Source organism: Corvus hawaiiensis, chromosome 8 (assembly GCF_020740725.1).
Source record: "Corvus hawaiiensis isolate bCorHaw1 chromosome 8, bCorHaw1.pri.cur, whole genome shotgun sequence".
Classification (NCBI taxonomy): domain Eukaryota; kingdom Metazoa; phylum Chordata; class Aves; order Passeriformes; family Corvidae; genus Corvus; species Corvus hawaiiensis.
In genome coordinates, this window is record NC_063220.1 from 16,784,473 (window position 1) to 16,810,835 (window position 26,363).

At 38.6% G+C, this 26,363-nt stretch overlaps 2 protein-coding genes across 3 annotated transcripts in view; both read right to left on the reverse strand.

Moving 5' to 3' along the window:
* Window positions 1-105: 105 nt before the first annotated feature.
* NOC3L (NOC3 like DNA replication regulator) lies at window positions 106-16,017 on the reverse strand. The gene is made up of 21 exons (XM_048310531.1): window positions 15,965-16,017; window positions 14,483-14,690; window positions 13,970-14,096; window positions 12,407-12,564; window positions 12,234-12,290; window positions 11,119-11,249; window positions 10,518-10,679; window positions 9,683-9,776; window positions 9,306-9,481; window positions 8,965-9,093; window positions 8,371-8,502; window positions 7,921-8,001; window positions 7,285-7,385; window positions 6,749-6,821; window positions 6,613-6,676; window positions 6,454-6,525; window positions 5,298-5,479; window positions 4,935-5,063; window positions 4,230-4,327; window positions 2,339-2,423; window positions 106-626 (listed from the first exon to the last, which is right to left on the reverse strand). Exons 1-21 carry the CDS (start codon window positions 15,971-15,973, stop codon window positions 495-497), a joined length of 2,400 nt encoding a protein of 799 aa, XP_048166488.1. The 5' UTR covers window positions 15,974-16,017; the 3' UTR covers window positions 106-494.
* Window positions 16,018-16,144: 127 nt separating this feature from the next.
* Window positions 16,145-26,363, reverse strand: part of TBC1D12 (TBC1 domain family member 12) — a 41,848-nt gene continuing 31,629 nt past the window's right edge. For both annotated transcript variants that reach the window (XM_048311043.1, XM_048311044.1), the window contains 9 exons: window positions 25,322-25,439; window positions 24,875-24,981; window positions 24,181-24,261; window positions 22,612-22,706; window positions 21,852-21,923; window positions 19,881-20,009; window positions 19,444-19,553; window positions 18,062-18,320; window positions 16,145-17,824 (listed from right to left, as the gene is read on the reverse strand). In XM_048311043.1, coding sequence (XP_048167000.1) covers window positions 17,756-17,824; window positions 18,062-18,320; window positions 19,444-19,553; window positions 19,881-20,009; window positions 21,852-21,923; window positions 22,612-22,706; window positions 24,181-24,261; window positions 24,875-24,981; window positions 25,322-25,439 — 1,040 coding nt within the window. In that variant the 3' untranslated portion in view covers window positions 16,145-17,755. The remainder of the gene's footprint in view (window positions 17,825-18,061; window positions 18,321-19,443; window positions 19,554-19,880; window positions 20,010-21,851; window positions 21,924-22,611; window positions 22,707-24,180; window positions 24,262-24,874; window positions 24,982-25,321; window positions 25,440-26,363) is intronic.

Genomic DNA, 26,363 nt, shown 5'->3' on the forward strand with positions numbered 1-26,363 from the left:
TCATTTCAAGGTGAGACAAATGGTTAGAAGTCATCAGAAGAAAAACAGGAAAAACGCAATACATTTTCCAAATGTCTAGGTAACTTAGACATCAAAAAGTCAATATTATGTTAACATTTTCAAAATATTTATTAAGTTATCAACACAACCCAGTGAGTTCCCAGAAACACATATGTCTGTATTCTGTTATAAAAATTAGAAAAATACATAAACAAAAATATAATTATGCATGGTTGAAACAATTCTTAAATTATGTGGGTTTGTTTTTAAAATACTGACACGACAGTTCATTGTGATGCCCCAGCCCCCTGAACATGGGCCTGGTGGTTAGGGGCACAGGCTTGTAGCTGTGTGAAAAACTGCTGGTACATTTTTGTGTGTTTCTGTATTCACACAAAAGCCTACTTTTATTCCTTTTATGATGAGTGGTGATTTCTTTCAGCCAATCTTTCTCCGTAATTAAGAAGCCAAGTGAACTTGATTGATAGGTACATTTATGCCAAGGATGATTCCTTCAAGTGCTTAGCAAAATCCAAGGGTTTGTGAGCAACAGTCTGACTGACATGTTGTTGAAGCTGTTTGTTTAGTTCTTCATCTACAAATGAATTCATTTGTGAGAAGGTATCCTGAAAAATACAAAATATTAGTTGTATTACTAAGCAAGGCCATGTTTTCCATGCCTACCTTAGATTAGCAGTCTTGTTTCTCTCCCGTGGTCCCGGTCATCTGGACCAGACTGGAACTGGCAGCTCACTCCTCCCTGGCCTGCAGTAAATTTCCTTTGGCTGCACGCAAGCACTGTCAAGCAGTCCTTCCTAAGCTCATGGGTTTGGTGAGGGTTCTCTGCTTTCTGGTAAGCTGGGCCTTAAAAGATTACCTACTACACACAGCCATGGCTTCCAGCTCTGGGGGGTTCACACACTGCCTCCTGTTCAACACACCTTATAAATACAAATCAAGCACAGTTTGGTGAGAGCACACCTTTATCAATCAAGCGTCTCTGACCAAAAGGCCAGTGAAAGCAACAATGCTCACAGCACAGGTTGTGAGTCAGAGAGGAATCCCCTGGCCCTTCTGCCTCCAGCCACACCTGGAGCCCTGCATTTTCCTGGTGCTCAGATGAGGAATGATTGTCATGCACATGATTTAAACTTCCCTGTGAAAGTCTTAAAATTCCCAGAGTCAAGTACTTTGTGCACTCACAGAGAAATGAGAGCCTCTCTTTAGTGGTGCACAGGGCTCCAAGTCAGAGCTTCTGTCAAGAGCAGGGAGATGCTGACTGGCAGCCTGGCACACAGAGGACACGCAGGACAGAGTGTGGAAAGCTTAGATACTGCCAAAATTTGTTAAATGAGCCAAACAACCATAGAACAGGCAAGACCCCAAGGTAATTTTCCCAGTTAGGTCCATTATAGCCATCTATGGACACTTTGTTATCTTCCTGTTCCATTGTTCCTGCTACCTAAAAGAGCTTGTGCATTTTCTTATTCAACCCAAATTTCTCTCCCGTCTGCTGTTCTCAGCCTTGCTCTGTCAGAGCCACTCGTGTAACTCCCTAGCAGGACACACACATCAAGAAGTCATTATAAAACAACTGAATAGGTTAAGTACAAACACATTTTCAGAAGCTGCTTCTCTAAAATGGAAAGAAAAATTGTGCTTTCAAGGCTTCAACTGACATTACTGAGTTACAAAGTGGAGCACTGACAATGTTAATAGGTTATATTGTTTACATTAGAAAGAAGGAAAATTATCACTTTTTAAAGGACACACCACTCACTGGGCATTTAATGGAGGCTGGCATCTGGAACACATCCAGTGCTGAGGATATAAACACACTTTCCCCATTTCTCCTCTTTTTACATTAACTCTTCGTTCCCCTCAAATTTCCACTTAGTGACACTAACAGGGATCAGTATCCCTCGACACACTGAATCAAATGCTCTGGAAATCCAGCTGTCTTGGCAACTACCCACCCTGGGGAAAGAGCTGGCTTTTTATTATTGCTTTTTGAACAAACATTAGTTCATCATTACAGAAAAGAGCCAAGAAATCTGCACTGAACCACTGCACAGTGCAAAATAACAGCTACCGTATTAGTCTTGCTATGTTAACTGATGCTGTGGGAGGTAGGACTACTTATACAGCTATTTTTTCCTTCCTTATACTCAGTCCTATCTTATGCCAGTTAAAAAAATATCCTTGATGCAAAAAGTACAGAAACCAGAAGCCAAACTCAGTGTGCCAACGTCTGGGCACTGCATAGTGAGCTAGAAGATACAGGTTACATTGGTGTGTCACATAGTTAGAAAAGGAATACAGAGAGATGAGATAGTACCTTTCTTCTAGGTGTTACTGATGCAACAGGAGGATTAAAGGTCATTCCCTTCATACAGTATGTCTCAAAAAGTTCTGTAGCAGACCTACAGTAAACAAACAGTGAAAGAAAAATGGCATTAGATAACTAAAACTTCAGCTGATCTATCACCACTCCAAGAGCAACTTCTCACACTCCCCCCACTCTCCCCCCTCCACCACACTTTAGGAGAACTCCTCAGAGTAATGAGCATCACCTGGAAAAGATCAGAAGCCAAGGGCTGGGAAACAATGTGAGTCAAAGTAAGTAAAATGTGTCTAAATACTCAGCTGGGGGAGACAAGAAAACTGTTCTGTTGTCTTCCCAGAGCTCTGCTCTGTGCATATTTGAAAAAGGGGAGGAGGAAAAAGGCAGGTAAAGATTATGTAGCTGACACAATCTGCCAGAATTTCCAACAGTTCCTTACCAAAGGGTTTTATGAAAAAGCATCCATGGGAGAACAGGGAAGACCATCACAGAAAAGAACTGGTTAAAAGACAAGAAACAGAGGACAGGAGTCTATGGTCAGTTTTTGCAACGGCAGGAAGAAACTGGATTTCCACAAGGTCTTTTCCAGGACCTGTGCTTTCCAACATGCTCAAAAAAGAGCTGGAGAAGACCAAGTTATTTGTAGTAGTAAGAATGAGCTACTGGGTGGAGAACTGCAGACAGACTCTATGAGATGATCAGAAAAATGGCAAATGAAATTTAGTGTTGGAAAAAGCAATTCCACATAAAAACAGTATGCTCTGAGCTGACCACTATCACTGAAACAAAAAAATCTTCTTGTTAGGACAGATAATTTTATGGGATTGTGACTTTAGTGCTGTTTGGAGTTGAAAAGAAACAGCAAACACAATAGAAATTAGTTACATCAGTGTATAAATCCACAGATCACCCACATCTCAAATACTGCAAGCAAGTCTCCAATTTAATCTTGAAATGCTTAAATTGGTGTAAGTACAGGAACATGCAATAAAGTTGATGGAAAATACGGAACAGTTCCTGTCTGAGCTGGATCCCTCCATCCAGGAGAGACAGTAGATGGAGGTATGTTATGATTGAGGTCTGCCAAGTCCTATGAGGCACAGAAAGAGTGTGATGGAGCAGACTGTTCACTTCAGCTCCCAGAGCAAGAACCAGAGGATGTTAAATTAAGCAAACTGGCACAAGGTTCAAAACAAAAGAAAGCAGATCTTACCATAAGGAGCTGTGAACTCATAGAACCCTTTCCAAACAATGCTGCATTTGCAACATGTGTGCTCTGATTCAAGGAACATGGAACAGTTTTGGAAAGAACTCCATGAAGAGAGAGGCACTAACAGAAAATGGAATCAGGTTCAGGAAATCCACCAAGCTGAAACCTGTCAGAGGCCAGGACACTGCTCAGAGCATGTCTTACGTGTATGCCCTGGTTTTACTTTTCACAAGACACCTGCTGCCAGCCACTGCCAAAGATAGGATGCTGAATTCGATCTTCGTCTGAGCCCGGATGGCTGTTCTCATGTTTTAACCTGCTACAGACCTTACACTGCAACTTGGGTTCTAGTTTCCACTGGACAGCCCCAGTTCAGTGATCCTGATCCATATTCAGATCAGGGCTGCTGCTGAAGATATTTTGCTCCCGGGGGAAGAAAACACACTGCACTTTGAGATGTTTACCCTTGTCACAGCCTGGCAACAAGTCTCAAAAGGGAAAAAAAAAAAGAAAAAGGCAGCCAACATTCTGTACTGGCAGAAGAACAAAGAGTTTGAAGATCAGAGTCCTTAATTTCATAGATAATTATTTTTAGGAATTCCTTTAATATAGTATAAGCAACAGCTTCCTTTCAGGGCCTATTTTGAAAAAAATAAGAACTCTTTGATAACTCACCTTTGGGTCATATCAAGTGGAAGAGCTCCTGAGCCTTCAGTTGGAGCTCCAGCAATAAGGTGAGATGCAAATTTCTGCACTGTTGGATGATAATGTCTCTGAAAGAAAGAAAGAAAGAAGGCACTAGACAGACAGTAAGGGATAATGTATTTATCTATAGATTCTCATATTTATTTCCATTTCTGTAAGATGGAAGGTCCTTTAGTTTAGAAACTGAGCACCTCAAAATCAGTCAGTTTGTGGGATTGAGTAAGAACACCCAGTCATGCATTTATTCACTCATATCGTGTTGTGAGCATGATTCTCCATAGCTACATATCTAACTCCTACTCCCAGAAAACAGGGAGAAAGGGCAGAGGAAGCCCTCTCCAAACCCTGACTGGAATGACAGATCAAGGTGTCATTGAACAAGGGCTGGACTGTAACCGAACTTAACAGATTTAAAAAGTCTCCAAAGGAATCTAATAAGGCAACCTGCAGTAGACCCAGTGTGGTATTATCATAGGGGATGTGTAACAACATCTCCTTTTGAGCTCATCCTTCCATACCACTGTGTTGGTCTTCCACTCTGTTGGAATAGGCTCATGTCAGCCAAGACTTGACAGATAAGGCTGAAGACCTCTGTTCTCCATTTGTGTAAAGCACCTAAACACTGAGCAGCTATTTACTGCTGTTACTTCCCAAATCCCTGAGTTACTCATGAACCTGCAGTAGATGCAGCTCCCACAGGGCTGTGTTCTGGGCGTTGCAATGCTCTGGTTCCTCTAATTCTGGGAGATAAACTCCACTGCCTTGAGATTCATTGTCTAGTAAGAGGTCCATCTTTGGGAATGTCTACAATACAAAAAAAACCAGAAACTGGGTTGTTTATATTACACACCCAATTATAACATGGCTAAGTCAGTTTCAGGATTCATTCCACATTATTCAGTCTCAGCAGCATTTAAGGATACTCTGTTTTCATATTCTAGTTAAAGATGCTTTAAAAAGTTTTGCATAAAATCAATTTATCAAAAAATTCAATAACCTTTAGCCAGTAAGCTAAACATTTCAACAAGTAAAACTTACTTGCATGAATATCCTGTTTGTTGCCAAGATCCCAACACTGGAATTTGGAAGTACATGAAGAGCAAGGATGGAAAGTCGCTTTAGGAAAGCAAGAGCTCGCTGCTGAGACACTTGCTTTCTCCTCTTGGCAAACATGACATCCAGGCACTGCAGCACAATCTCAATGTCCTCGTTGGTGCCACCTCAAAAGCAGAATTTCATACATAGTAAATAACCACATCATGGACATACAGCTGGATAACCTGCTACAGGCTGGGCACAGGAAACTGAGAACAGCATGAAAGCTGTGAGGCTCAGACACTTCTCATGATTCAGACATTAAGCATCCACCCTTTTTTGATCAAAATAGTCCAGCTTTGAACAAAAAAAATGTACCATTGTTTCTGTGCTCCTTTCTAAGAAAAGACTTGTTCCATCAAAAATGTCTAAACATGAAACACAGCTACTGTTTCAATCCTAAATGCACTCATTGTATCGTTTTCTATAAACTATTAAACAGCGCAAAGATTTGGTCTTTTACCCATCCAGATCTGCAGAATGTTTATTCTTAATCTTTTAATTCTTAGTGAATTCACATTTCTGAAGTTAATTAAAATTACGTTAATTTCAAATTTTATAAATCTCTTTTTTCATCAATTATTCAACTTCTCATAATTACTGGAAAATTTAGATTAGAAAATTAAAATGTCATAATTACAAAAATCAGAAATATATACTAGAAAATCTTAGCAAACAGAATCTAAATTTAATTTTTTTTAAATTATATTGGAAAAATAGGGTATTTTTTTCTTTATTGGAGAAAGAATTAGAGAAAAAAGACAAGAATTTTTAAAATACCCCTGAAAGAAGTAATTATAAGGATTTAAAAAAATTTAAACTGAGGATAGGATAAATGCTTATCCAAGATCACATACTTGGCATTTCCTACTGAAATGACATAATTAGAACCATGTATTGCAATAATACTTCAAGTATTTGTATTGCAGTAATGCAGTGTGCAACCCGAGAAAAAAAGTAGCTTAAACCAGACAATAATCTTTTCAGAAATCAGGTATTTTTAAAAAAGTGTAGTTTATTAATGCTACATAAAGGCTTTGATAGCAAAGAAACAGAATAAACATCTAGGTGAACAGTGAAAATAAGACTCTGGAATTACCTGCATGTAGGCTGAACAGTGTCTTGTAAAGATGTGTGTAAAATTTCATCGGATCAATGTTAAGAACATCACCTATTAACATAATCCCAAATAAACACATTTACTCCATTTATTTAAATGGCAATACTAAACAAAAGTTTGATTTTAAAAATCTCTTACCTTGACCAGAGAGTATATGAAAAGCACTGAGAATGCAGTGAAGACTCTCACGGTAGCTTAAATCCTAAGAATACAAAACTGATTAAGTAAGCAAAAGAAACTAATTTTAAGAAAACTATTATAAAACTCAACTTACCCCAGATGCAATAAGAGAATGAAGGACAATCAATAGGTCATCAAAAAATTCCACATTTATGAGATGAGCAAACCTTGAATCAAAGAGATTTTCATTTTTAAACTACAGACATTATCTGAAAATTCACTTCAAAGTGTTCTGAATTGCCAAGACACACATCTTAAAAGCAGGCTAAATCAAATGCTGAACATTTACTGTCTTCACAGGAAAGGACAATTCAGCCCCGAAATGCTAATCATGGCTTTTCTAGAGCATTAACAACATGCTTGTGTCCTTCAGCAATTAATCAGACAAAATAATGGAATCACATCATCCTCTGTGGCATTTGCACCGCATCAATTCTATCACGGAAAATTTCAAATCACATTGAAATGCCTTTGGAAACAGCTGAAAACTTCAGCAGAGAAATAAAAGAATTTCAACTTATTTGTCAGGGACTATCTTTTCTCACTGCTTAAATCCCTTTCAGAGACAAAAATTTCTTTAGTGCTTTATGTCTTTTCCAATACACACAAGAGAAGGCAGTCAGTTCTTACTTTGCAAGACCTTCTAGCACAGCTGGCAAAAGTGGAGACTTCTGAGCTTTCTTCAAGATCCTGAAGTAAGTTACAAATACAATATTCAAGGTCTCGGTGTGCTAAAGGAAAGAAAACAAAATTAAATACTTAATCATGTAAAATAGACATTTCCACTTCACTTAAACTCAATTGAAATGCTTCTCTCTGTCCAAACCTGCACTCAGGCCTTCCAAACCAGTCCTGGCACTGCCCTCTCTGCTCTTCTTGTGCTGAAAAGCTCAAGTCCTCACGTGCTCTCCTGCCCATGACTCTCACCTGACTACAGCCACACTCCTCCTTTGCCTAAAGGCCACTCCGAGAGGCTGTAACACCCATAGTGTCCTATGGAGTAGGGCACCTGGAGGACATTTGCTAATGGATTCAATACCTTTTTGAGCAGAGAGCAGAAGGGAATAGAAATGGCTGTTGGCCTTCCTGGGTAAACTGAGAGTGGTTTACTGAAATCTCTGTCACAGGCAAAGCATTTGTTAGCTGACAGCATGATTTAAAGATGTGGAATGCTGACAGGTTGGGATGAAGGGAAGACACTTAGTTATAAAAGGGTTAGAAGCTGCCACTCTGCAAAAATAGGGAAATAATCTCTCAATTACTTACCAACTTCAGTTTCTTTTCTTTACTTTCTGATGCTTCTGCTTCCAGGAGTTCTCGTTCCAGTTTCTCTTCAGCTTTCTTCCACTGAAAATATACAGTTGATTTTAAGACAACAGATCAAATGTTTCCAACCAGTCTGGATACCCAGGTTGCAAAGATATCCAGAGAACAAATTTTCCACACTTGATGAGTTGCTTAAGTCACCCTGTGATTCTACAGGATAAACCCCCCTATCAGAAACAACCAGTCAAAAGCATTATCAACACAGGAAAGAGGAAAAAAATAGGAAGATAATTAAATTCCCTGTAGGACTTCATAAATTTTCAAATATAATGTAAAAACTGATGACTGATGCTGAGAGTTAACAATGGCAACAGCAGATGTGCAATCATTGCTGGAAAAAATTGCTACATAAAGTAACAGAAGTAGAGCATGAGAAACCACGTGTCATACCTTTCTTTGCATTCTGGAAAGATTTTTTCTTTTCTCTTTGTAAGTCATGAACTTTTTCTTAGGTGCAATGTCTTCGGAATCTTTTTGTAATTCTACTTCCTTAATTCTTAAGTGAAGAAATACTTTTAACACCTATTGTAAAATAAAATAAATACAATGAAAGGTGATCTACAACCTCATAGGACACAAAAGGTAAGAGATCCTGAATTCCATTCCAGCTAGTGGGCTTTGCTGGTCAAAGGTTCTTCTGTTTATTCCCCTCCCATTCCTTCATACCTGTATCTCTTAATCCCTGTTCCCAGTTCCTTCCCCAGCACTGTCCATTTCTATCCATTCCTCCATTTGCCTCTCACTTCAAGTCTCCCTGCCTGACTTAACCCATATCTCTGGCAGGATCTGATCTCCACCTCCTCCTTCCCTTGTCCCATACCTCTCTTTAACTCTCTGGCTCAGCATAATCCTGAACTGTCTGTGGTCTGACAGAGTGAGGAAATTCTGCTTGTCTGTAGCCAGCAGCTGCAGTAACTTTAATGTTTGGATTTTTTTAAACTTTTGACTGAAGAATATTGTGATGTACAACAGAAAGACTCTTACCTCAGGTCTGACATCGTAATTTCTACCCCTCACAAGGCCAGAAATGACCTTAACTACACCAAGAGAAGCATAGCCCAACTTGTCCTGTTTAAAGAGCTTCTTAACTGCCTCAACACACAATTCAGAAATCTGAAAAGCAAAACACATAAATTGTGCTGTAAAGCCAAGTCCACAACAACAGCTACTAACAGATGACACTCATGGTATTTACTAATTACAAAGTGCACACAGCCTTTAAAATAGTGAAAAGATCCAGCCACAAGATCTGGATATTGTGGAATAAGGCTCAGAAAGAATTATTTTTCATGCAAAACAAGAACTCTAATCAGAAAATCACTTACCATTTTTGATGGATCATTCATGAGTGGAACAATGAGAACAATAATGTTATTGTGGAAGTTGAAGTGGGGTAGGGCCACAAGCAGCTCACACAGACACTTCACTGCTACCTCTGCTAGACCTTTATATGCCTTTAATGAGATGACATTGCTTTTCTTCAACTTCCTTTGCTTCCAATCTGCACAAAATGTTATTTTTAGTGATTACTGTTCAGAGATAATGAGCTTGTAAATATTTAAATTTTCAGTGATTGCAGGCATTCTCCTGCATACTTCATGCAAGTGCTATCTCGAAGACAGAAGGTAGCATACATTCAGAGGAGGGAAACCGCTGCAAACAATCTTGCCTTTACTAAAAAAATGGGAAGTGTTGACTGTACCTTTAATTGTTTGTTCCAGATTTTCCAAATAAAATTTATACTGGCTTACAAGACCTTCTTCAAATTCTCTCAGTTTCTGAGTTTCTTTTTTAACCTTTAAACATAACAGAAATGAGATTTTATTTGGAGAGCTAAATACTGAAATTAGCCAGTGGTGGAAAAAAAAGAAGTTTTAAACCAAGTATCAGATATCTAGGTAGCTTTTTTTTCTAGCCAGACATTCCTAGAAATGTATTAAAAAATATATACTTCTGCATTTTTCTACAGATGTCTTCAGAGGGCCTTTTCCAACTAGGCCTATTTCATTTATAGAGCTTGAAGTAACATTATCAACTTGATGTTATTTTAAAACCGTGACTCTAAACTGCACTAAACCTATACTCAACCTTCTAAATAATTGGTTAAAAACAAGCTCCAGAAAACAAGTTGCTCTGCATTTTTTTCGCAAATTGGTGAACACATTTCAAAGAAATCCATGCCAGTTAGGTGAAAATATTGCATCATTTGCTTTCTTTCTAATGCTCTTCAGCACAGGACCTTATTCCAAGGTCTATGAGGAAAGTCACCCAGGTGTGGTATACTACTTTCAGACGCTACTTCTTCCCTCCATTACCACCTGCATGTCACCAACTTATTGAAGGAATAATTAAAGGTTCAAGACAAAAACCTCTGCTCCTGAAAGCATCATAGCTTCAGAGCTTCCACAAGTATTTGTGTATTTGTCCCCTTTGCTCAAAACCATAAATTCATATTAAACAAATCAGTATTAGTACTTGGCATAGCTGAAAAAACTCTTAACTACTCACATACGCTATAAATAGACTTGATATTTCACCTTGGTAGCCTTTTCTGCTTCGGTCAGAGGCCGAATTTTGTATGAAGGCGCAACATCTTTGAATATCTCCATCAAAGACACCATGACCAGCTTCCGAACAATCACAGCCACGTTAGGATCCTGTTCCATCAGCATGGCCCGCAGCTCCTTCAACTTCTTAATCTGATTGAAGAAAATAGGCAGACATCAGATGAAGATCAACTGCAAACCAAGGGACAAGCACAATGTACGTTAACTCAGCAGTTACTCAGAATCTACTGCATGAAGAGCCATGAAATGTAGATATCCCAACGAAATTTTAATCTCAGGAATGTTCAAAATATCCTGCTATTCCAAACTTGCACATATTTATAGAAAATTATTAGTATATCTTGAAACATTGAGAACTATCAGATACAACCCTGAAATGAGAGCTTATTTGGGGGTCATGCTTAAGGAACAAAGTAGCTTGTACAGAAAATAACAGAAGTGATACAACACTGACCTTTTCCTTGTTCTACCCACATGTTCTTGTGCTTTTGCTACTGTTTGCTCACTTCATATCTTTATTTCTTGACTTAGTGCACAACACAGACACACATGGTTAAGTAAATGTACCTACATTGCTGTCTGGCTCTGAGAGAATGGCAGATGCTAAGGCAGCTATGTGCATCTTCCTCTCCTGCAGCTTTCTTCTCCTTTCAGCAGCCATTTCCTCAGGAGTGAGAATAGGCAGGGGTTCCTCATTAAAGTCTGGCACAGATGTGAGAGTTAGAAAAGAGGGGAAGTCACTCAACAAATACCATGTTGCAGATACTGCATTTCAGAAGGGTACCCTGGTAAGCCCACACAGGAGTAACACAAGAAGTTCCACAGTCAAAGAAGCTTTAAGAATGACTTTGCTAGAGCTCATATTAACCCACAGATTAATTTTTGCTCCACTTCAAAATCTTTTGCTTGCAAAAAGAAGTGGACTAAATGATTTTGAATCTGCCCATGGTGCTCTCTGAGTACAGTGGGAACATATAAACTCAGCATATTACTCCAACCATGCCAAAAAACTGCAGCACTCTGCAATTTGTACCAAATTATTCACCATTCACTTTTTCTTTTAAAAATCCAATTGTTTTGTTTGTGTTTTCTGAATATTATTTTGCTACAAGTATCTCCTTCCTCAACCTCAGATTATATTTAGACAGTAAGGACCCAGAAGTAGCAACGACTCTTGAAAATTACTATTAACTCGATAGCCAATTGCAAATCAAAATCTCAGTTTTCTGGTATTGATGTTTTAAGTAAAAATTTTAAAGACAAAGACAGACACTTAAAGCCTACAAAAGTCTGTCCTGAACTGCATTTCAAAATGATCTCAGAGTAATCAAAATAGAACCATGCAGACATTCTTTATGTAAGACCAATATCTTCCTTCTTACTAGCAAAGATGATACAAGGATAAAAGGAACTTCATGCAAGCATCACTTCCAAGTGAAAAATCAGAACGATTTTGAAGAAAGAGAATCTGAAGCCAGCCATTCCTGAGATTCTAACAAGTAAGAATGCAAGCTTTGATTAATGGTCATGCTTTGGTGGCAACATGGTCGTGAACATATTCAAAAACATCCTGAACAAATACACTTCAATTACAAACTTCCTTGGGAAACAGCAAAGTACTTTTCAGGTACGTCAGTGATTTGGAAAAAAAAAAACCAACAAAAAGCAAACACAATGTTTTATTACCTTCTGCTTCCTCCATATCTTCTGTGTCCTCTTCTTCATCATGTGCAACATTGAGAACTGCAAAAATAGAGTTTCTAGTGTCAAGCACATAATCAACACTGTGAAATTTTAAAAGAATAAATTATATACTTCTTGGCTACTATACTATACCATTTCCAGAATCTGTGTCTTACCTGGCTTTTCCACAGCTTGAGGAATAATGCCAGTCTTATCTTTGATGGGGAGCAGATGGATGAGTTCTTTTTCTGGCTCTGTTTGCAAACGTCTTGGCACCTTCTCATATTTCTCAATCACACTTTCATGTTTTCGTTTTTTGACGTGAACAGGTTCACTGAAAAATACGAGGCAAACTAAACGAACCGGCCATGTAATTAGACAAGAACCATGTATGACCAGCTGGATTAAGTGTCTGCCTCTCACCCAGGCCAGGGTGCTGTTTTACTTGTCCTTCCTTCCCTTCTGGGCTCCCCCACTCGGACTACTGGCAAAGCCTGTGTCACACCCCTCTCTGCAAGGACAACAGCAGTAACAGTGTGGCGTGTCACCCTTCCACAGGTATGCTCCTAAACAACACGTAAGTGTACAAGAAGGTAAGTAATTAGTCTGTGCTACTATGAATACACAGTCTGTAAGTGGTGTAATATCTGACAGGTTTTTAAGACAGATTATAGCTGACCAGAGTAAAGGAGATTGAAAAGACAAGCTCTCCAATTTAAGGGAACACCATGAAAGGAGCTAAAAGCCTGTAACAGTAAAACAGGTAAAAGAGCAACCACTTCCACTGTTTTCCTACCATTCTAAAAACATTCTAGTATAATGAATGTAAGACACACAGAACTACATTTTGCAAAATGTCTCTAAATAAAACCACACAATAAATTTGGAGTTTTATAAGACTTTAAACTTATGTCACGCAGAGTTAGTTTGGGGAAAGAGGAAGGTTTAAAAGAAAATTCTAATTCAAGAACTTGCAGCGTGGCTACAAGAATACAGCAAAACTGCAATTTTGGAAATAAAAAATCTACTACTTTCCTTTGAAACGAGACAAAATTATTAATTACTAAGCAGAATCAGCATTAACAAATTAAAACCACCCTACAGCAGCTAGGCATAGAGTCTTTTCACATCCATAAAAAAAAGCAAGCTAAGATTTTCAAACAATCATGTAACCAGACAACTCTGTAGAAGTGTATTTGTAAAGACTATTCTACAACTAGGAGCACTGTCTTTCTACATTGTCACTTTGAACTCTACCCAATGCTTTGGTCCACAAAACTGGTAACAAACTTTTTGTATGAATGTTTTGGTGTTGCATGTGTTTACAGACATGGATTACATAACCCTTTTTATTTTTTTCCACCAATTTGCAGTGCAATATGTATAGTGGTCCATTGTCCAGGGAATGTCCCAAATACTCTATATAGAAAAAAAGACTGTTTACAGATTAAAGCACTTCTTTTCAGTTTGAGGGATGCTACTCACTTCACAGCCAGGGACCTCCCAGGAAGGAACACTGCAGAAACAGTATCCTGAAGGTCAGGCAGAACACCTGAATGTACTGATACACATCAATACATTAATACTGAAGTACTGACAGGCTGAGGAAACACTATACCGGAGCTGCAAAGAAACACCAGACTGAAAGAGACCTCCTGATAAATGCATGACTTTACGTATTAATTACATATTGACCACGCAAGGCTGAATTAGCATGAAAAGGAGACATCACAACTCACTTAGAAGAAAGATCTCTGGTTAAAAAGGATGCTTTTTGGGCCAAATCCTCCATTAATTTTAAGTCATCTTCATCCATCATGTCCAGTGGAAGAGCATCTTCTTCCTCTTTTTCTTCCCATTTTCCAGCTATTTTAGAAGAAGATGTTTACAGATTAAGATCCTATATGCATAGTCACCCTTGAAAACCTAACCCTGTCTACACTTTTGAGACCATTTTACACTTTACTTCAACCTGGAGCTCACTGACCTTTATGCATGTGGTTTTTGTTATCCCAGAAAACTGCCCCTTTAGTGTGACATCCAACAGTGATCAGTGCAAACACATTTCTACCATCTTTAACAGACAGTTCTAGGTACCAGAATGGCTACATTTTGTATTTTTCACAAGTCTCCCTCTCTTTCAACACAAACAGTAACTATCTGTATACAGAAAATGAAGTGTATTTTTCTCGAATTTTACAACAGGAAGCAGCAGGATATTCAGTAACACCCATACCTAAACAAACACTTACCAACTTGTTTTTTCTTGCATTCCTCCAATGGAAAAGGCTTTCTAGAAATAGCATCTCTGACAGCCTCCCTTAGCTTCTTTTGTTCTTTACGATACTTCTTAGCAGCACTCTTCTGCTTGTACTGTTTATTCTTTAATTTATTGTCAAGTTTTATCTGACTAGTTCTCAGTAACTTGCGAAAACTTGGAACTCGCTTTGTGTTTTTTCTCTAGAAAACAAACAGAAAACTACAAGTCACTGACATGTTAACAGCCTTTGTAAAATTTATTTCACTGTTTAAGATCTCTGAGTTTCTATTTCTATCAGGACCGAACAATACGTTTCTTGCTAACAGTATCATCAGTTAGCCTCAAATTTACACAACTGTGTTACATCTTTGAGAGGAGAGCACCATGACAAATGTATTACAGAAACATTCTCTGACAACTTTGTTATTAAACCCTATGTCCATCACTTTTAGACGCAAGGACACTCAAGGTATGGTACACAGTTTGTTAGGGCACAATCTTTTGTGAGCTCCCAAGCACTTTGTTCTCTTTTCAGGGTGCTGCTGTTCCCCAGCACATGATAAGGTACCTCGGGGGACTTTAATGTCCAAGGCCACAGGCTCGGGCAAATGTCCTCCTGCAGCACACCTCCTCAGGCTGAGCTTTGGCTTCCTCCTCCCTTAAACTCCCCCTGCCCAGCAGCGGCAGGGACCTGGCGAGGCTGCCTGCTGCAAGGCTCACAACAGCAGCAGTACCAGAACAGGGTTACGGAGGCCAGAGCTGGGGGAGGCACGGTGGGTATGAGAAACCGGGCTCAGGAAAAGCCCAGAGGCGCTGGTCAATATAGGCGGCCTGTGCCAAACCTGCAAAACACTCCCAAGAGTGCTCGGGATGGGAATGGACACAGAAGGGATCACCCAACGAGGGCCATGGGAAGGCAAAGGCTGTGCAGAGAAACTGGGCATCGAAGCGCTGGTAGGGGTGATGTGCCCCTTCACAAAGGGGACAAGTGGCTGGATCAGTGTGGGGTTTCTCAAATCCTTAGCTCAGTTGGTTGGAGCATGGTGCGAGTAACACCAAGATTGTGGGATCACTCCCTGAACGGGCCAGTCACTTAAGGGTTGGGCTCCATGATCCTTGCGGGCCCCTCCCAACTGAGAACAAAATCCTGTCAATCTTTGAGTCCGGAATTTGAGTCAGTTCAAGTTTAGCTTCCCTTTCTACGTTGGGCTATCGGGAGAGCGCTGAAAGGCCAGCGTTCGCCTCGAGGTGAGAGACGAGCCTGCGCTTTGCCGGCTCACCACCGGTGCTCACCCACAGCACCCGCACTGCTCTGCCGTTCCCGGAGCCCCGGCAGCACTGGCCGCTACCAGCCACGGCTCCCCCCTCCCGCCGGTCCCCCCCGTGAGCCCCGGGCCCCGCTCCCCCTCCCGCCGGTCCCCCCCGTGAGCCCCGGGCCCCGCGCCGCCCGGCCCGCTCCCCTCACAGCCCCTACCGGCTTCATGGCGGCGGCCCGCGCGTGCTGCCCGCCGGCGGAAGCGCTCCCCGCGCGGCGCCGCGCGGCCACAGCGGCCCCTGGCGGCGGAGGCCGAGCGCGCCCTCGCTGACCGAGCGCTCCGCCACCGCCGCAGCCCGGCCCGCAGCGAACGGCACAGGAACGGAACACAACAGCAGCGCGCATCTGCTTAAGTTTTATTTACACAGGAATTGTTACTAGTGGTCTTAAAGGAAGGCTTGATCCTTCTATTTACAGTTATATACAGATTTATAGTTGAAAAGTAAGAAAACTGTACAAGATAACACAAAAATATAAGACAAATCGGATCCAATTAAAGTAGTGAATACATAAGTTAAGAAAATCTGACATTTACATTTCAAATTGTAATGTTATGAGTAGCATATATGTAGTTTTTTAAACCAGATAGCAATGCAAGTTACACCACACTAAATCTTTACCCCGATTATGCAGACTCTGCTTTTAAAACACCGGACAACTGGAAGCCTCCTGCACTTAAAAATACATAAAGGTAATTTTTACTTGATTTCCAGAGGGACCAGTTACAAAAACCCACATGTAAGGAATTCATTTACATTAAATATTAGCAAAAAATGGATCAAGAGAGTGCAAGTGTTCCTCACCTGCAGTGCTATCCATTTTGAATTTCTGTCCCCTACAACCACAGGTTGTTGTACAGCATCTTCAAGAACAGGAAATGTTTGAAAATATTTGCCGTGACACATACAGTATGACCTTATGTCTCACAGTTAAAAGATGTTAAAGAATTAAGTTATCACTAAACCAGATGCTTTTTGGATTTCAGTATTGCACACTAATAAAAAGACAGTTTCAAAAACAATTCTGTGTCTGCATTATTTCCAAGTGTTAAAAGTGGCTGCTTCTTTGAAAACACAAAAGCTGTAAATAGCCTTGTCATTTCTAGTGTTCACCATTACATACAAGTATTTTTTAGTTGGAAATGGCTCAACAAAATAAAACTTCTGGTGACAAAAGCCTTTCACAGAATACCTACTCCATTTACTCCACAACCAATACACCAAAACAAATGCTTAAACACCACTTGCTTTGAAAGCTGTACAGTGAAAATAGCAGCCCTGTTCTTACCACTGTTCAAAATTCATATTATTTTTGCTCTAGGTTTGGGCACAATACATATATGGTTCCTGAGTTAATTACATTTGCCCAGACTGAAGAACGAAGCTGCAACTTAAAAAAAAACAACCAAACAAGTAAGTAAGACAATACCCCTTCCCAAATTTTAACCACCTTGCACATAAACATACCAAACCACCTTATTTGGTCCTCAATACTTGCAAATCGTTAATTGTGGAGGTAATGTTTGTACCAAAGCATTTCGTTTGGATAGCAGTTCAGGGGCCTTAAGATTTAGCAGTTCCCTCATCCCCTCCAAAAAGTGCCTTTGCGGTATTTGTAAAAACAGTTATGCCTCAAAAACTTTTTTTAAAGTACCAACAGAAGTTATTACAAATGTTTATTGCATTGAGCTGATTCTTTTAAAGTATTAAATATGAACTCCCCACTTCTCAGTTTCATAGGTTTTAGTATTCTGTGTGAAATCAGATCTTCCCATGGCAAAAATTAATACTGGCAAAAGGGTGAAGATTTCATCAGTTCATTACTCCACTGAGAGCTGTGTCTTTTTTCCATCTCATTTTCACATTTTCTATAGTGCTTTTTCCATACAGAAGTGATGTGAAGACTTCTTCGTCATCAAGTGGTTTTCCACATTTCCAATTGACCTCCACATTAGCTTTTCGGTGCTGGGCTATGGTTCTTGTCCCCTTCTTTGTTGTCCTTCATCAGTGAGGAAAAGACCTGAAAAAGTAAATTATTTGATGAAAATAAAAACTGCCAGTGTTTTAATACTATCAAGATTAACCACCACAATATTAGCATGGAGATTAATTTCCAGAATGAGACACTAGAAAGGAAGTGCCCATGGCTCGGGAGTCAGACAAGCAGCATAAAATAGTTATGAAGAGAAGTGCCCCACATATTCATGTGCTGACATGTCTGATTTAACTGATATATATATCTCTCCAAGAAACTCACCTGTGCCCATTTTTTGTTACTATTCTGCATCTGAATAGCTGCAATACAACTAAAAAGCTTTTCTGATGTAATATCTTCTGGAAGTTTTGTTAGAAACTGTGCTATATGAATAAAGTCCATCTGTAGGAGAATATCTTCATATAACCGCAGGATTCCTAATCCTGTCCTGAACAAAAATTCTTCTCCATCTCGACAGAAAACATCCCAGACACGACAGGCCAGATCAAGTGGTAATGACTTGCTGTAGAGTGTAAAAATCCTACAAATGAGTAAAAAACAAACAAATAGGAACAGTTATAACTTATTTCAGAAAAATGGAAAGACAACTTCCTTTAAATCTCAGTTACATTAGTTCAGTGTAAGCAGATGACAAGTTATTTCATACAATCTTATTTTTTTCCCCTATTTCAATGATCCACAAGTCTCCAGTTTTTTAAATCAGGACTTGTACTCTGAAACCCATCTGTTTTTATGCAACAGGAAATCCTCCATTTGAATGTCATCTCCTTTAGAAAGCTCTGGCTAAAGAAGTTACAAACCTCTTCGTACTCAGAGTATAAAACACACATAAGCAACAAAGATCACAACTGTGTAACCTAACCTTTCCCATTTAAGCCATATTGTTTAACAGCTCTGTTCATCATTTGTTTCCTAAACTAAATCTAAAGCCATAAATCATCTCAATAGAGGGCTGCATCCCACTAACGTACCAATGATAAATCAATAGCTACATTTCTGTGATACATTTTTGAATTTCTATCCACATTAAAATCACAAAAATCTAATAATAATTCTATATGAAGCTCATCCTTATACACACAAACAGATAGTCTGTCTTTGACAGCACGCCCATGATTCATGGGTGCCTGCATTACTACCTTCCATTACAAACAACACAGCTTGCTACTCTCCGCTTTAGAACATTCGTTACTTCAAACTGTTCACTGTATTTTCAAGTTTATTCCTCCCCAAACCAGGTCCTAAATTTCATCCTCCCTCTGTTTTAAAGTCTCTATTCCTATAGTTATACTTCCTTCAGTAGCTGACTATGCTCATTTCATCAAGTCACTTACAATCACAGTACACCATACTACTATGGTGTAGTAGCCTCCTCTCCCCTACTTATGTCACACAACTGCAGCAACAAGAAAATGAACACAGAGAACTCCTGTTTGTCTCATTTTCTAACTGAATACATCCCTTCTAATAAAGCTTGAAGCCTGCCAGAGGAACTGCAGTTGCACAAAACAGTTCATCATGATTTCACAAGACCTACTGAATGCCTTTTTTAATGCTTTATTTCTAGTGCTGAAAAACCTGTAGCAAAATAGACAGTGTTCTGACAGTTCTAAGGCTAGGTTTTCTATGTTCTGTGAACTCACCAGTCTATCAAATATATGTCTGGAGTAAGACTGTATGATTTGAAATGAAGAAACAATTTAGGTAGATTTTCTTCAAAAAACACTTCAAAGGCTGCAAAGTATTTCAGCATCTGTAGAGATAGTAAAGCACATCATAAGCAAAATGTTATGTTTCGTTGTAAAAGAATGTTTAGTTGTAAACCAACACAAACCCCACCAAGAACTGAGAATGTCAGCACAATGTGACTCCTTAGGATAAGTAAAATTATTAAATGTTTCTAGAGGAGAAATCAAAACATGAGAATGAGTTTTATGGATTAGTATCTGGTATTCTCAGTTTTGTAATCACAAGTTAAAGTTCTCCATTATTCAGTAGGACAAAAGGAAGTCATCAATAAAACAACTATTCTTCAAGTCAAAAGAACGTTACGGTTCAAAACTGGAAACTCTGTGCATACCATGCTGTGATCCACACGGAAAAAGGCCAGCTGGCATGGCTTGTTTAGAAGGTTAGCAAAGGCAATGAAAGCGTCTGCCTCTTCCAGGTTGAGAATGAGCACAGCAGCAATGAAGGACATCCCTTGTACCTTCAAGTGGGAAAAGCATCAGGCAAATATAGGTGAGTAGGTTCAGTACATCTTTGGAAATGGAAATATTTACTGTTTGCAATTTATCAAATACCATTGCATAACATTTCCAGATGAATAGAAACAACATAGATAAATTATTTTTATGCATGCAATCAATTTGATTTCAGCAGTTCAGACGCTCTGGGAGGTCTCATGACCACAAGTCCTCAGGATTTGAAATACAAGAAAGTTAAAACCACACAGGGTGAATGCAGAGCTCATGAGAGACAAAACCTGGCCTCAAGTTCATTGTTAAATTATGGGAAAAGCAGTCATGGAGAAAAACTTCACATATGGGACAGTTTAGACCCAGACAGATATGTTGGAATTGAGACAAAATTCTGTTTCAGAACAGTCAATACATGTCTCTCCACTTGCCAAACCGTATTTTTTCAAATATATAAAATTACTGCTGGTGGTTAGCTGCAATGCAAGTTCACATTTTTCCACCATTACTCTCCCAAAACACTTTAGCCTGCAATAAAAGTGAAGAGCATGATTCTTGTAGCTAAGTGATGATCTGAATACCCATTATGCTAACAATAATTTTACCAAATTCAATTGCAATCATCTTTATTCCACTGTCTCTAAACATTCATGCTGCCACCTCCTCATTAAAAAAAAGAATGCACTCAGCATTTTAACCAACTAGGGAAAAGAGTATTGATATGCATTGGAAATAGTCTATCAGCTTTTCATTTCTGGGGGATAAATAGGTGTGGAAATAAGATTACATTACATTTACTGCCATATTAACATTAAAAAAAAGTGATGAGAAATACTGAGACTAGCTGTATTTCTAATGAAAAAGAGAAGACTTATCCATGAAAAATTACTTATTTGCCTTTTGAAACTCTACCCTGGGAACAAGCAGTCTCAGAACCTGCAGAGTTTGTAATCTCACTTAAAAAATATGGGAGAGTCTCCAAAAATGAGGTCACAGATGACAGAATTCAGGCCTAAAAACATTTGAACATGAAAAACCGACTAGTTATTTATGCAGAGTACCAAGCATATCTGATTTAGAGAGGAAGACACACCCTGTGCTAAATAATGCTTTGTTGCATGGATGTGACTTAAAACTTCTCAAGTGTTTTTGAGCCCCAAAGCATTAGAGCTTGTGAAAGATGTTCCTAGATACCCCCAGGAACAAAGAAGAAAAAAAATCCTTCTCTTAATTATTGGTCATTATTGAAATGCTTCTGTAAGCATTATTGAAAAGCTTCTGAGAGATGTTAGGTTTAGTTGGTTTGTTCAGGGGATTTTGACAGTTATTTTTTGGGGGTTTTTTTGCTTGTTTTTAAACAGAGTAATGTTCACTAAAAACTGTCTAATCTTCACTGAACTCAGAGGGAGTGATTATTCTGTGTCAGCAAGACACCAAGGAGGAGTTTCTGGATTTTAGGATGTGCACTAGTGAAGCAGGGAGTATCACTATGGAAATGGCAACAGTGGAAGCAACAGTAAGAACAGTGAAGTGCTAACTGGAAGTCCACTAACGTCTTATGGAGTTTTTTTCCTGTGGATACTCTGTCAGAACTATAATGCCTTGTGAACACATCCATTTAAAATTTTCCATGTGAGCCAGGTAATACACCCATCACTGACATTCAGTACATTTTCAGCTATTTCATTATCTCTAAGAACTACCACCACGGTGACTGCTAGGAAATAACTGCCAAAGTTTATTTAAGTGCTAGTAGCATAAAGTTTAGAAAAACCTATTTACTTAATATACTTTAATACATGACATCTTAAGCTTATTTGCTATGTTATAAACATTTTACATCAAATACTTACATATCCCACGTCTGGTCTGTAACATGTATATGCTCCTAAAACACTATGCAGGAGATCATGATAAGGACCACCCTAATAAGAGGAGAGAGTGGAAGAAGAAAAAAAAAAAAATTATTTTCAAAATCATATTAAAAATATAGGAAAGGAACAAGCTGATATTTTAAGATGCAAGTGAGCCAGTGAATTGTTGCTTTATTCACATCTAGAATAATACCATTTTTTACTCCAAGCATTACCACAAATGCTTTCGAGATGTTAAAAGAAAAGTAACCACAAACCTATGAAATAATTCAGTGGAAATCAGTACATAATGGAAAATGAGGATATCTGGTACAGATCCAAGGTTGGTCTTTCCTTTTCAGAGACAATGGATATTTTAATACTTCGCAGCACAAGTTACCATATTACAATATTATCTGTTATTTTATATACATGCATGTGCACATATTATAGCTATATAAAAATCATAAAGCCTGAAATGGTGTACTAGAAAGCATCAAGACCTCTGTAGCAGTGAGAATATTCTCATTTCTGCCTGTAGTTTCATAATCATTAATAGGAATCTCCTATTAATGATTTTCAAGGAGGAAAAAAACCTCTTATAGTCCATCATTAAGTCTCTACTTTATTCTCACTTAAAAACATTTAAGAAGTCCAAACAGCTCCTAAAAATATTCTGTATTTGACCAGTTGTATTTCTTTTCTTGTTTAACTATTCAGAATTCTAAAGTTGTCATAACTAAATTTAAAGGAATCTCACCTTCTGGAAAATATACAGGGATGGAAATGTGCGTGATATATCCAACTTAATTAGCTCCAGACTGGCCTCACGATCAGCAACAGAGGCACCTGCATCTGCAAGCAAAACCAACACCTATTAAAGCTGATAAATTCTACAAACTTCAGAACAAAACTCCTGCAGGCACATAAAGATAAAGAAGGCAGCATTCACTCAAGAACCACCAGAAGAAATTCTGCTGACCCTTGAATAGGCCATAGGGACATGATACAAACACTAGTGATGATGTGGGGAAAAAGGTAGCACCTGGGGAAAAAGCTCTTTCAGAGGGCTTAAATCAGACAAGAGCCAACTGGAAAGCAGAAGATGACGATTTGATGAACAGGCTAAACAGAACCTGCTCTGCTGAAGCCTGGAAAGCAGCATTTCATTACAGTCTTCCTAAAACTATGATAGTTGGTCTTCCAGACTTTGATACCAAAGATTAGTAGTAAGCATTATCAGCTTGCTTGCTTTTCAGCCAGAGATGAAAATTCTATCACTCTCAAGTTTTCCCTTATTATTACATTTCCCAGGACATCCGGCACAATTAAAATAGCCCTTTCTCCCTTCATTCCCATCCAGAACTACTACCTTTCCAAGAGAAACAGATTACCTAAGCTTTCCCCCACAGACAGCCCACACCCCCACAACAACAGAACAAACGGCCACCCCACAGACCAAGAGGCATTACAAACATGTTTTCCAAGGATAAGCATATTTACAGTCATGTATACACAGAATTTTTTATAAATTGTTTGTCTCAAGACAACCTTCAAATGAATCACAGAGGTATCCCTATGGAAGAACCAAATAATTTACAGTCAAACTGGCTATGGCAAGTGCAAACAACTGAAGTAATGGAAAAGACACTATCACAGGGCAGCATTAAAAAAAAATATTTATCAACAGCACAAGGAGTTAACCTTTATAACAAGGATATATCCAACGTTAAAAACATCACTGATACTATTTTGCACAGAAAGAACATCCACAGGAGACAGCAAAACTGCATTCTACACACAAGAGTGCTAATATCTCCGCTTCATAGATTTGGGAGGAAAGGCCACCTGGGCAGGCAAGGAAATAGAAGTGGGATCTGAAATGTGTCATGTTTCCTATTTTTCACCTCTCAGTTTCAGAACTAAAAAATAGAAGATTTTTGTTCTTTCCCATAATCGTGGAAGGGATACCAACTAAGGAGAAGCCATCTAAGGAGAGCTAAGCAAGAGCATGTACTGTAATGTAGTTTCCTATTTCTTCTTTTTGTATTTCATCTAACATTTTCATGAGAGCTGAGTCTTGGTATTTCAGAGGAAAACATTAATTTGAAAGTAGCACATGCACTACTTTAATGTGTCATTTATTGATACAGTAAGTACTGCCAAGCCCCTTACTCATTGACTTGTTGAAAGACAGCAAACATTTAAGTAGGGAATGACTTCGAGAATTTTTAACAAATATTCCTAATGCTGCAATTGCAGAGGAACTTGTGAGACTTCCTGGGTTTGTAAAAGTGAATTGAGTTGTTGAGCACTCAGGAGATCTCACCTTCTGTGTCATTCTCAGAACTTGTCTCACTGAAGCTTTTCCATCGTTCCTTAGCTCTTGACAAGAAGATTTCATAAAGTTCTGCAAGAAAGCAAAACAAAACCAATAACCAAAAAGGAAGTAGTAAGAAAAGCACCCATCCAAGATAAAAGCATGCTTAGTATTCTTGACTCTGGTTACTTGGTTTCATCACTGAGGGCAGGAGAAGAATCTATTAGATGTTTACCACTATACACAGTTTTATAGTGTGGACTGTATTGTGCTTTCTGCTGAGGTGAACATGCTAATTATGACAGGGAAATCATGCCTTACATGATTCAGATTTCTATTTTTGTGAATAAAATGCTTACAATTCATCATTCATTAGTTATGAAATAAAGCAATTCCCCTTTTCACCCCCTTAAGAAAGCAAAGCTACAAATTCTCAATTTTAAACATAATTATTTTCTGGGGGGAAGCACTACCTTAATTCTTTTAATACTAAATGTTTATGTAAGCAGGTTTTGAACCTTGTTTCCATAATTTATGAGGCTACAATGTCTAATTGTAAAACACAAATGTTCCTAACCTTGCAAAATACATTTCTTCAGGAAAAATATACCCTGATTTATATTTTTTTAAACAAAACTGTACCTTTTTCTTTGAAAATAACCAACTTAATTTAGCATTAATATGTCATCTGTTAGGAACATACCAGGAGTGATGTTTAATTCGTTTCCCACAGCTAGACTCCAAACCTTCCCACGAACACTTGGGGGCAATCCCTGCCACCACAGCTCTCGAACTCTTCGAGTAGCACGCCTAATATATGGAAGCAGGGAGAAGAAAGAAAGAAAAAAGGCACATATTGCACATCTTGTTTTCTAAAATCACTGGGCAATTTACAAGCAAAATAACATACTATTTACCAAATCAGTATTCAAGGATCTCTGTGTATGCTAAAGCCCCATTAAAAACCCTCAAACATTCAGCTCCCAGAAAGCACGTTTCATGTTGCTCTGTAATGACCTCACACTATATCATGGCAACAAAAACTGACTTCTTGACAACACAGAAAAGGAAAATAAGGTATGTGGGTCCTCAGTTTCCAGAGGAGAAACAAACCACGCTTGCCTCATTTACAAAATAGAACTTTACTTACATGCCTTCCCAGTTAGGTAGTATTTCATTGACCCAAATCACCATAGCACTAGCGATATTCTCTTCTTGCTTGAAACGCTCTCTCATTATTTTTTTCCTTTTATGTGCTTCTTTAATTTCTGTTAGGCATAACATGTTAATAATTCTGTATTAGTGCACACAAATTATTAGGCAAGTTTTTCAGCTATTACCCAAGTATTTGGGTGTCTAAAAGATCAAGGGTAAATTACAGTTGCACATACTATTTCTGTTGATTGTAGGTGTATTTCTCTGGACATTTTTTATTTTAAGCTAAGTTGTTCAAATACAGTGATTTAGACAAGAAAAAATCAGTTTAGGAAACTCAAAATTCTCTTCTGCAGTACACAGGATGACTAAAAAGCAAGGACATCATCAGCGCTGTTTTTCCTCTCATGATTTTCATACCATATTCTATCTGAGCCTTATTTATTACTTAGACTAATCAGCAATATTTATAGATAATTTTATTATTTAAAAGTGCAATTCTACACCCATTTTAAAATTATTCAAATTTTACTGAAGCTTCCACCTAAAAGGATTCTGTATTTTCTTTTCTGGAAACAGGACCTAAAGACCTAAGACAAAGTCACAATGCTGAACAAGAGAACAATGTCCTGCCTTCTGTTAAAAAAGGATCATTTGTAGATTCCTCCTATTAAAAAGGCTAAAAGAAGGACAGAGCAGTGCTCTCCTGACATCACTTAGAACCACTGTGAAACTGCAAGACATTTTCTATTTAAGCATGCATTAGACACATCAAGAGAGTAAACATGCCCTCCCTGGTAAACAGATATGGCCGACCAGCTTAATCAAGTTTTTACTGAAGCTTTGGGTGTGTAGCAACAGTTAATAAACCAGGGCACACACATGAAAACACTACACATGGCTGAACCTCCAAAGATGCTGTTAGTAAAGAACACAGACGACAGATCACAACTTAAAAGATACACATCACAAGAGCAGAGTGAAATGCATTGTCAAATGCCATGGATTTCTTATTACATCTTTCAAAGTAAGCTGCC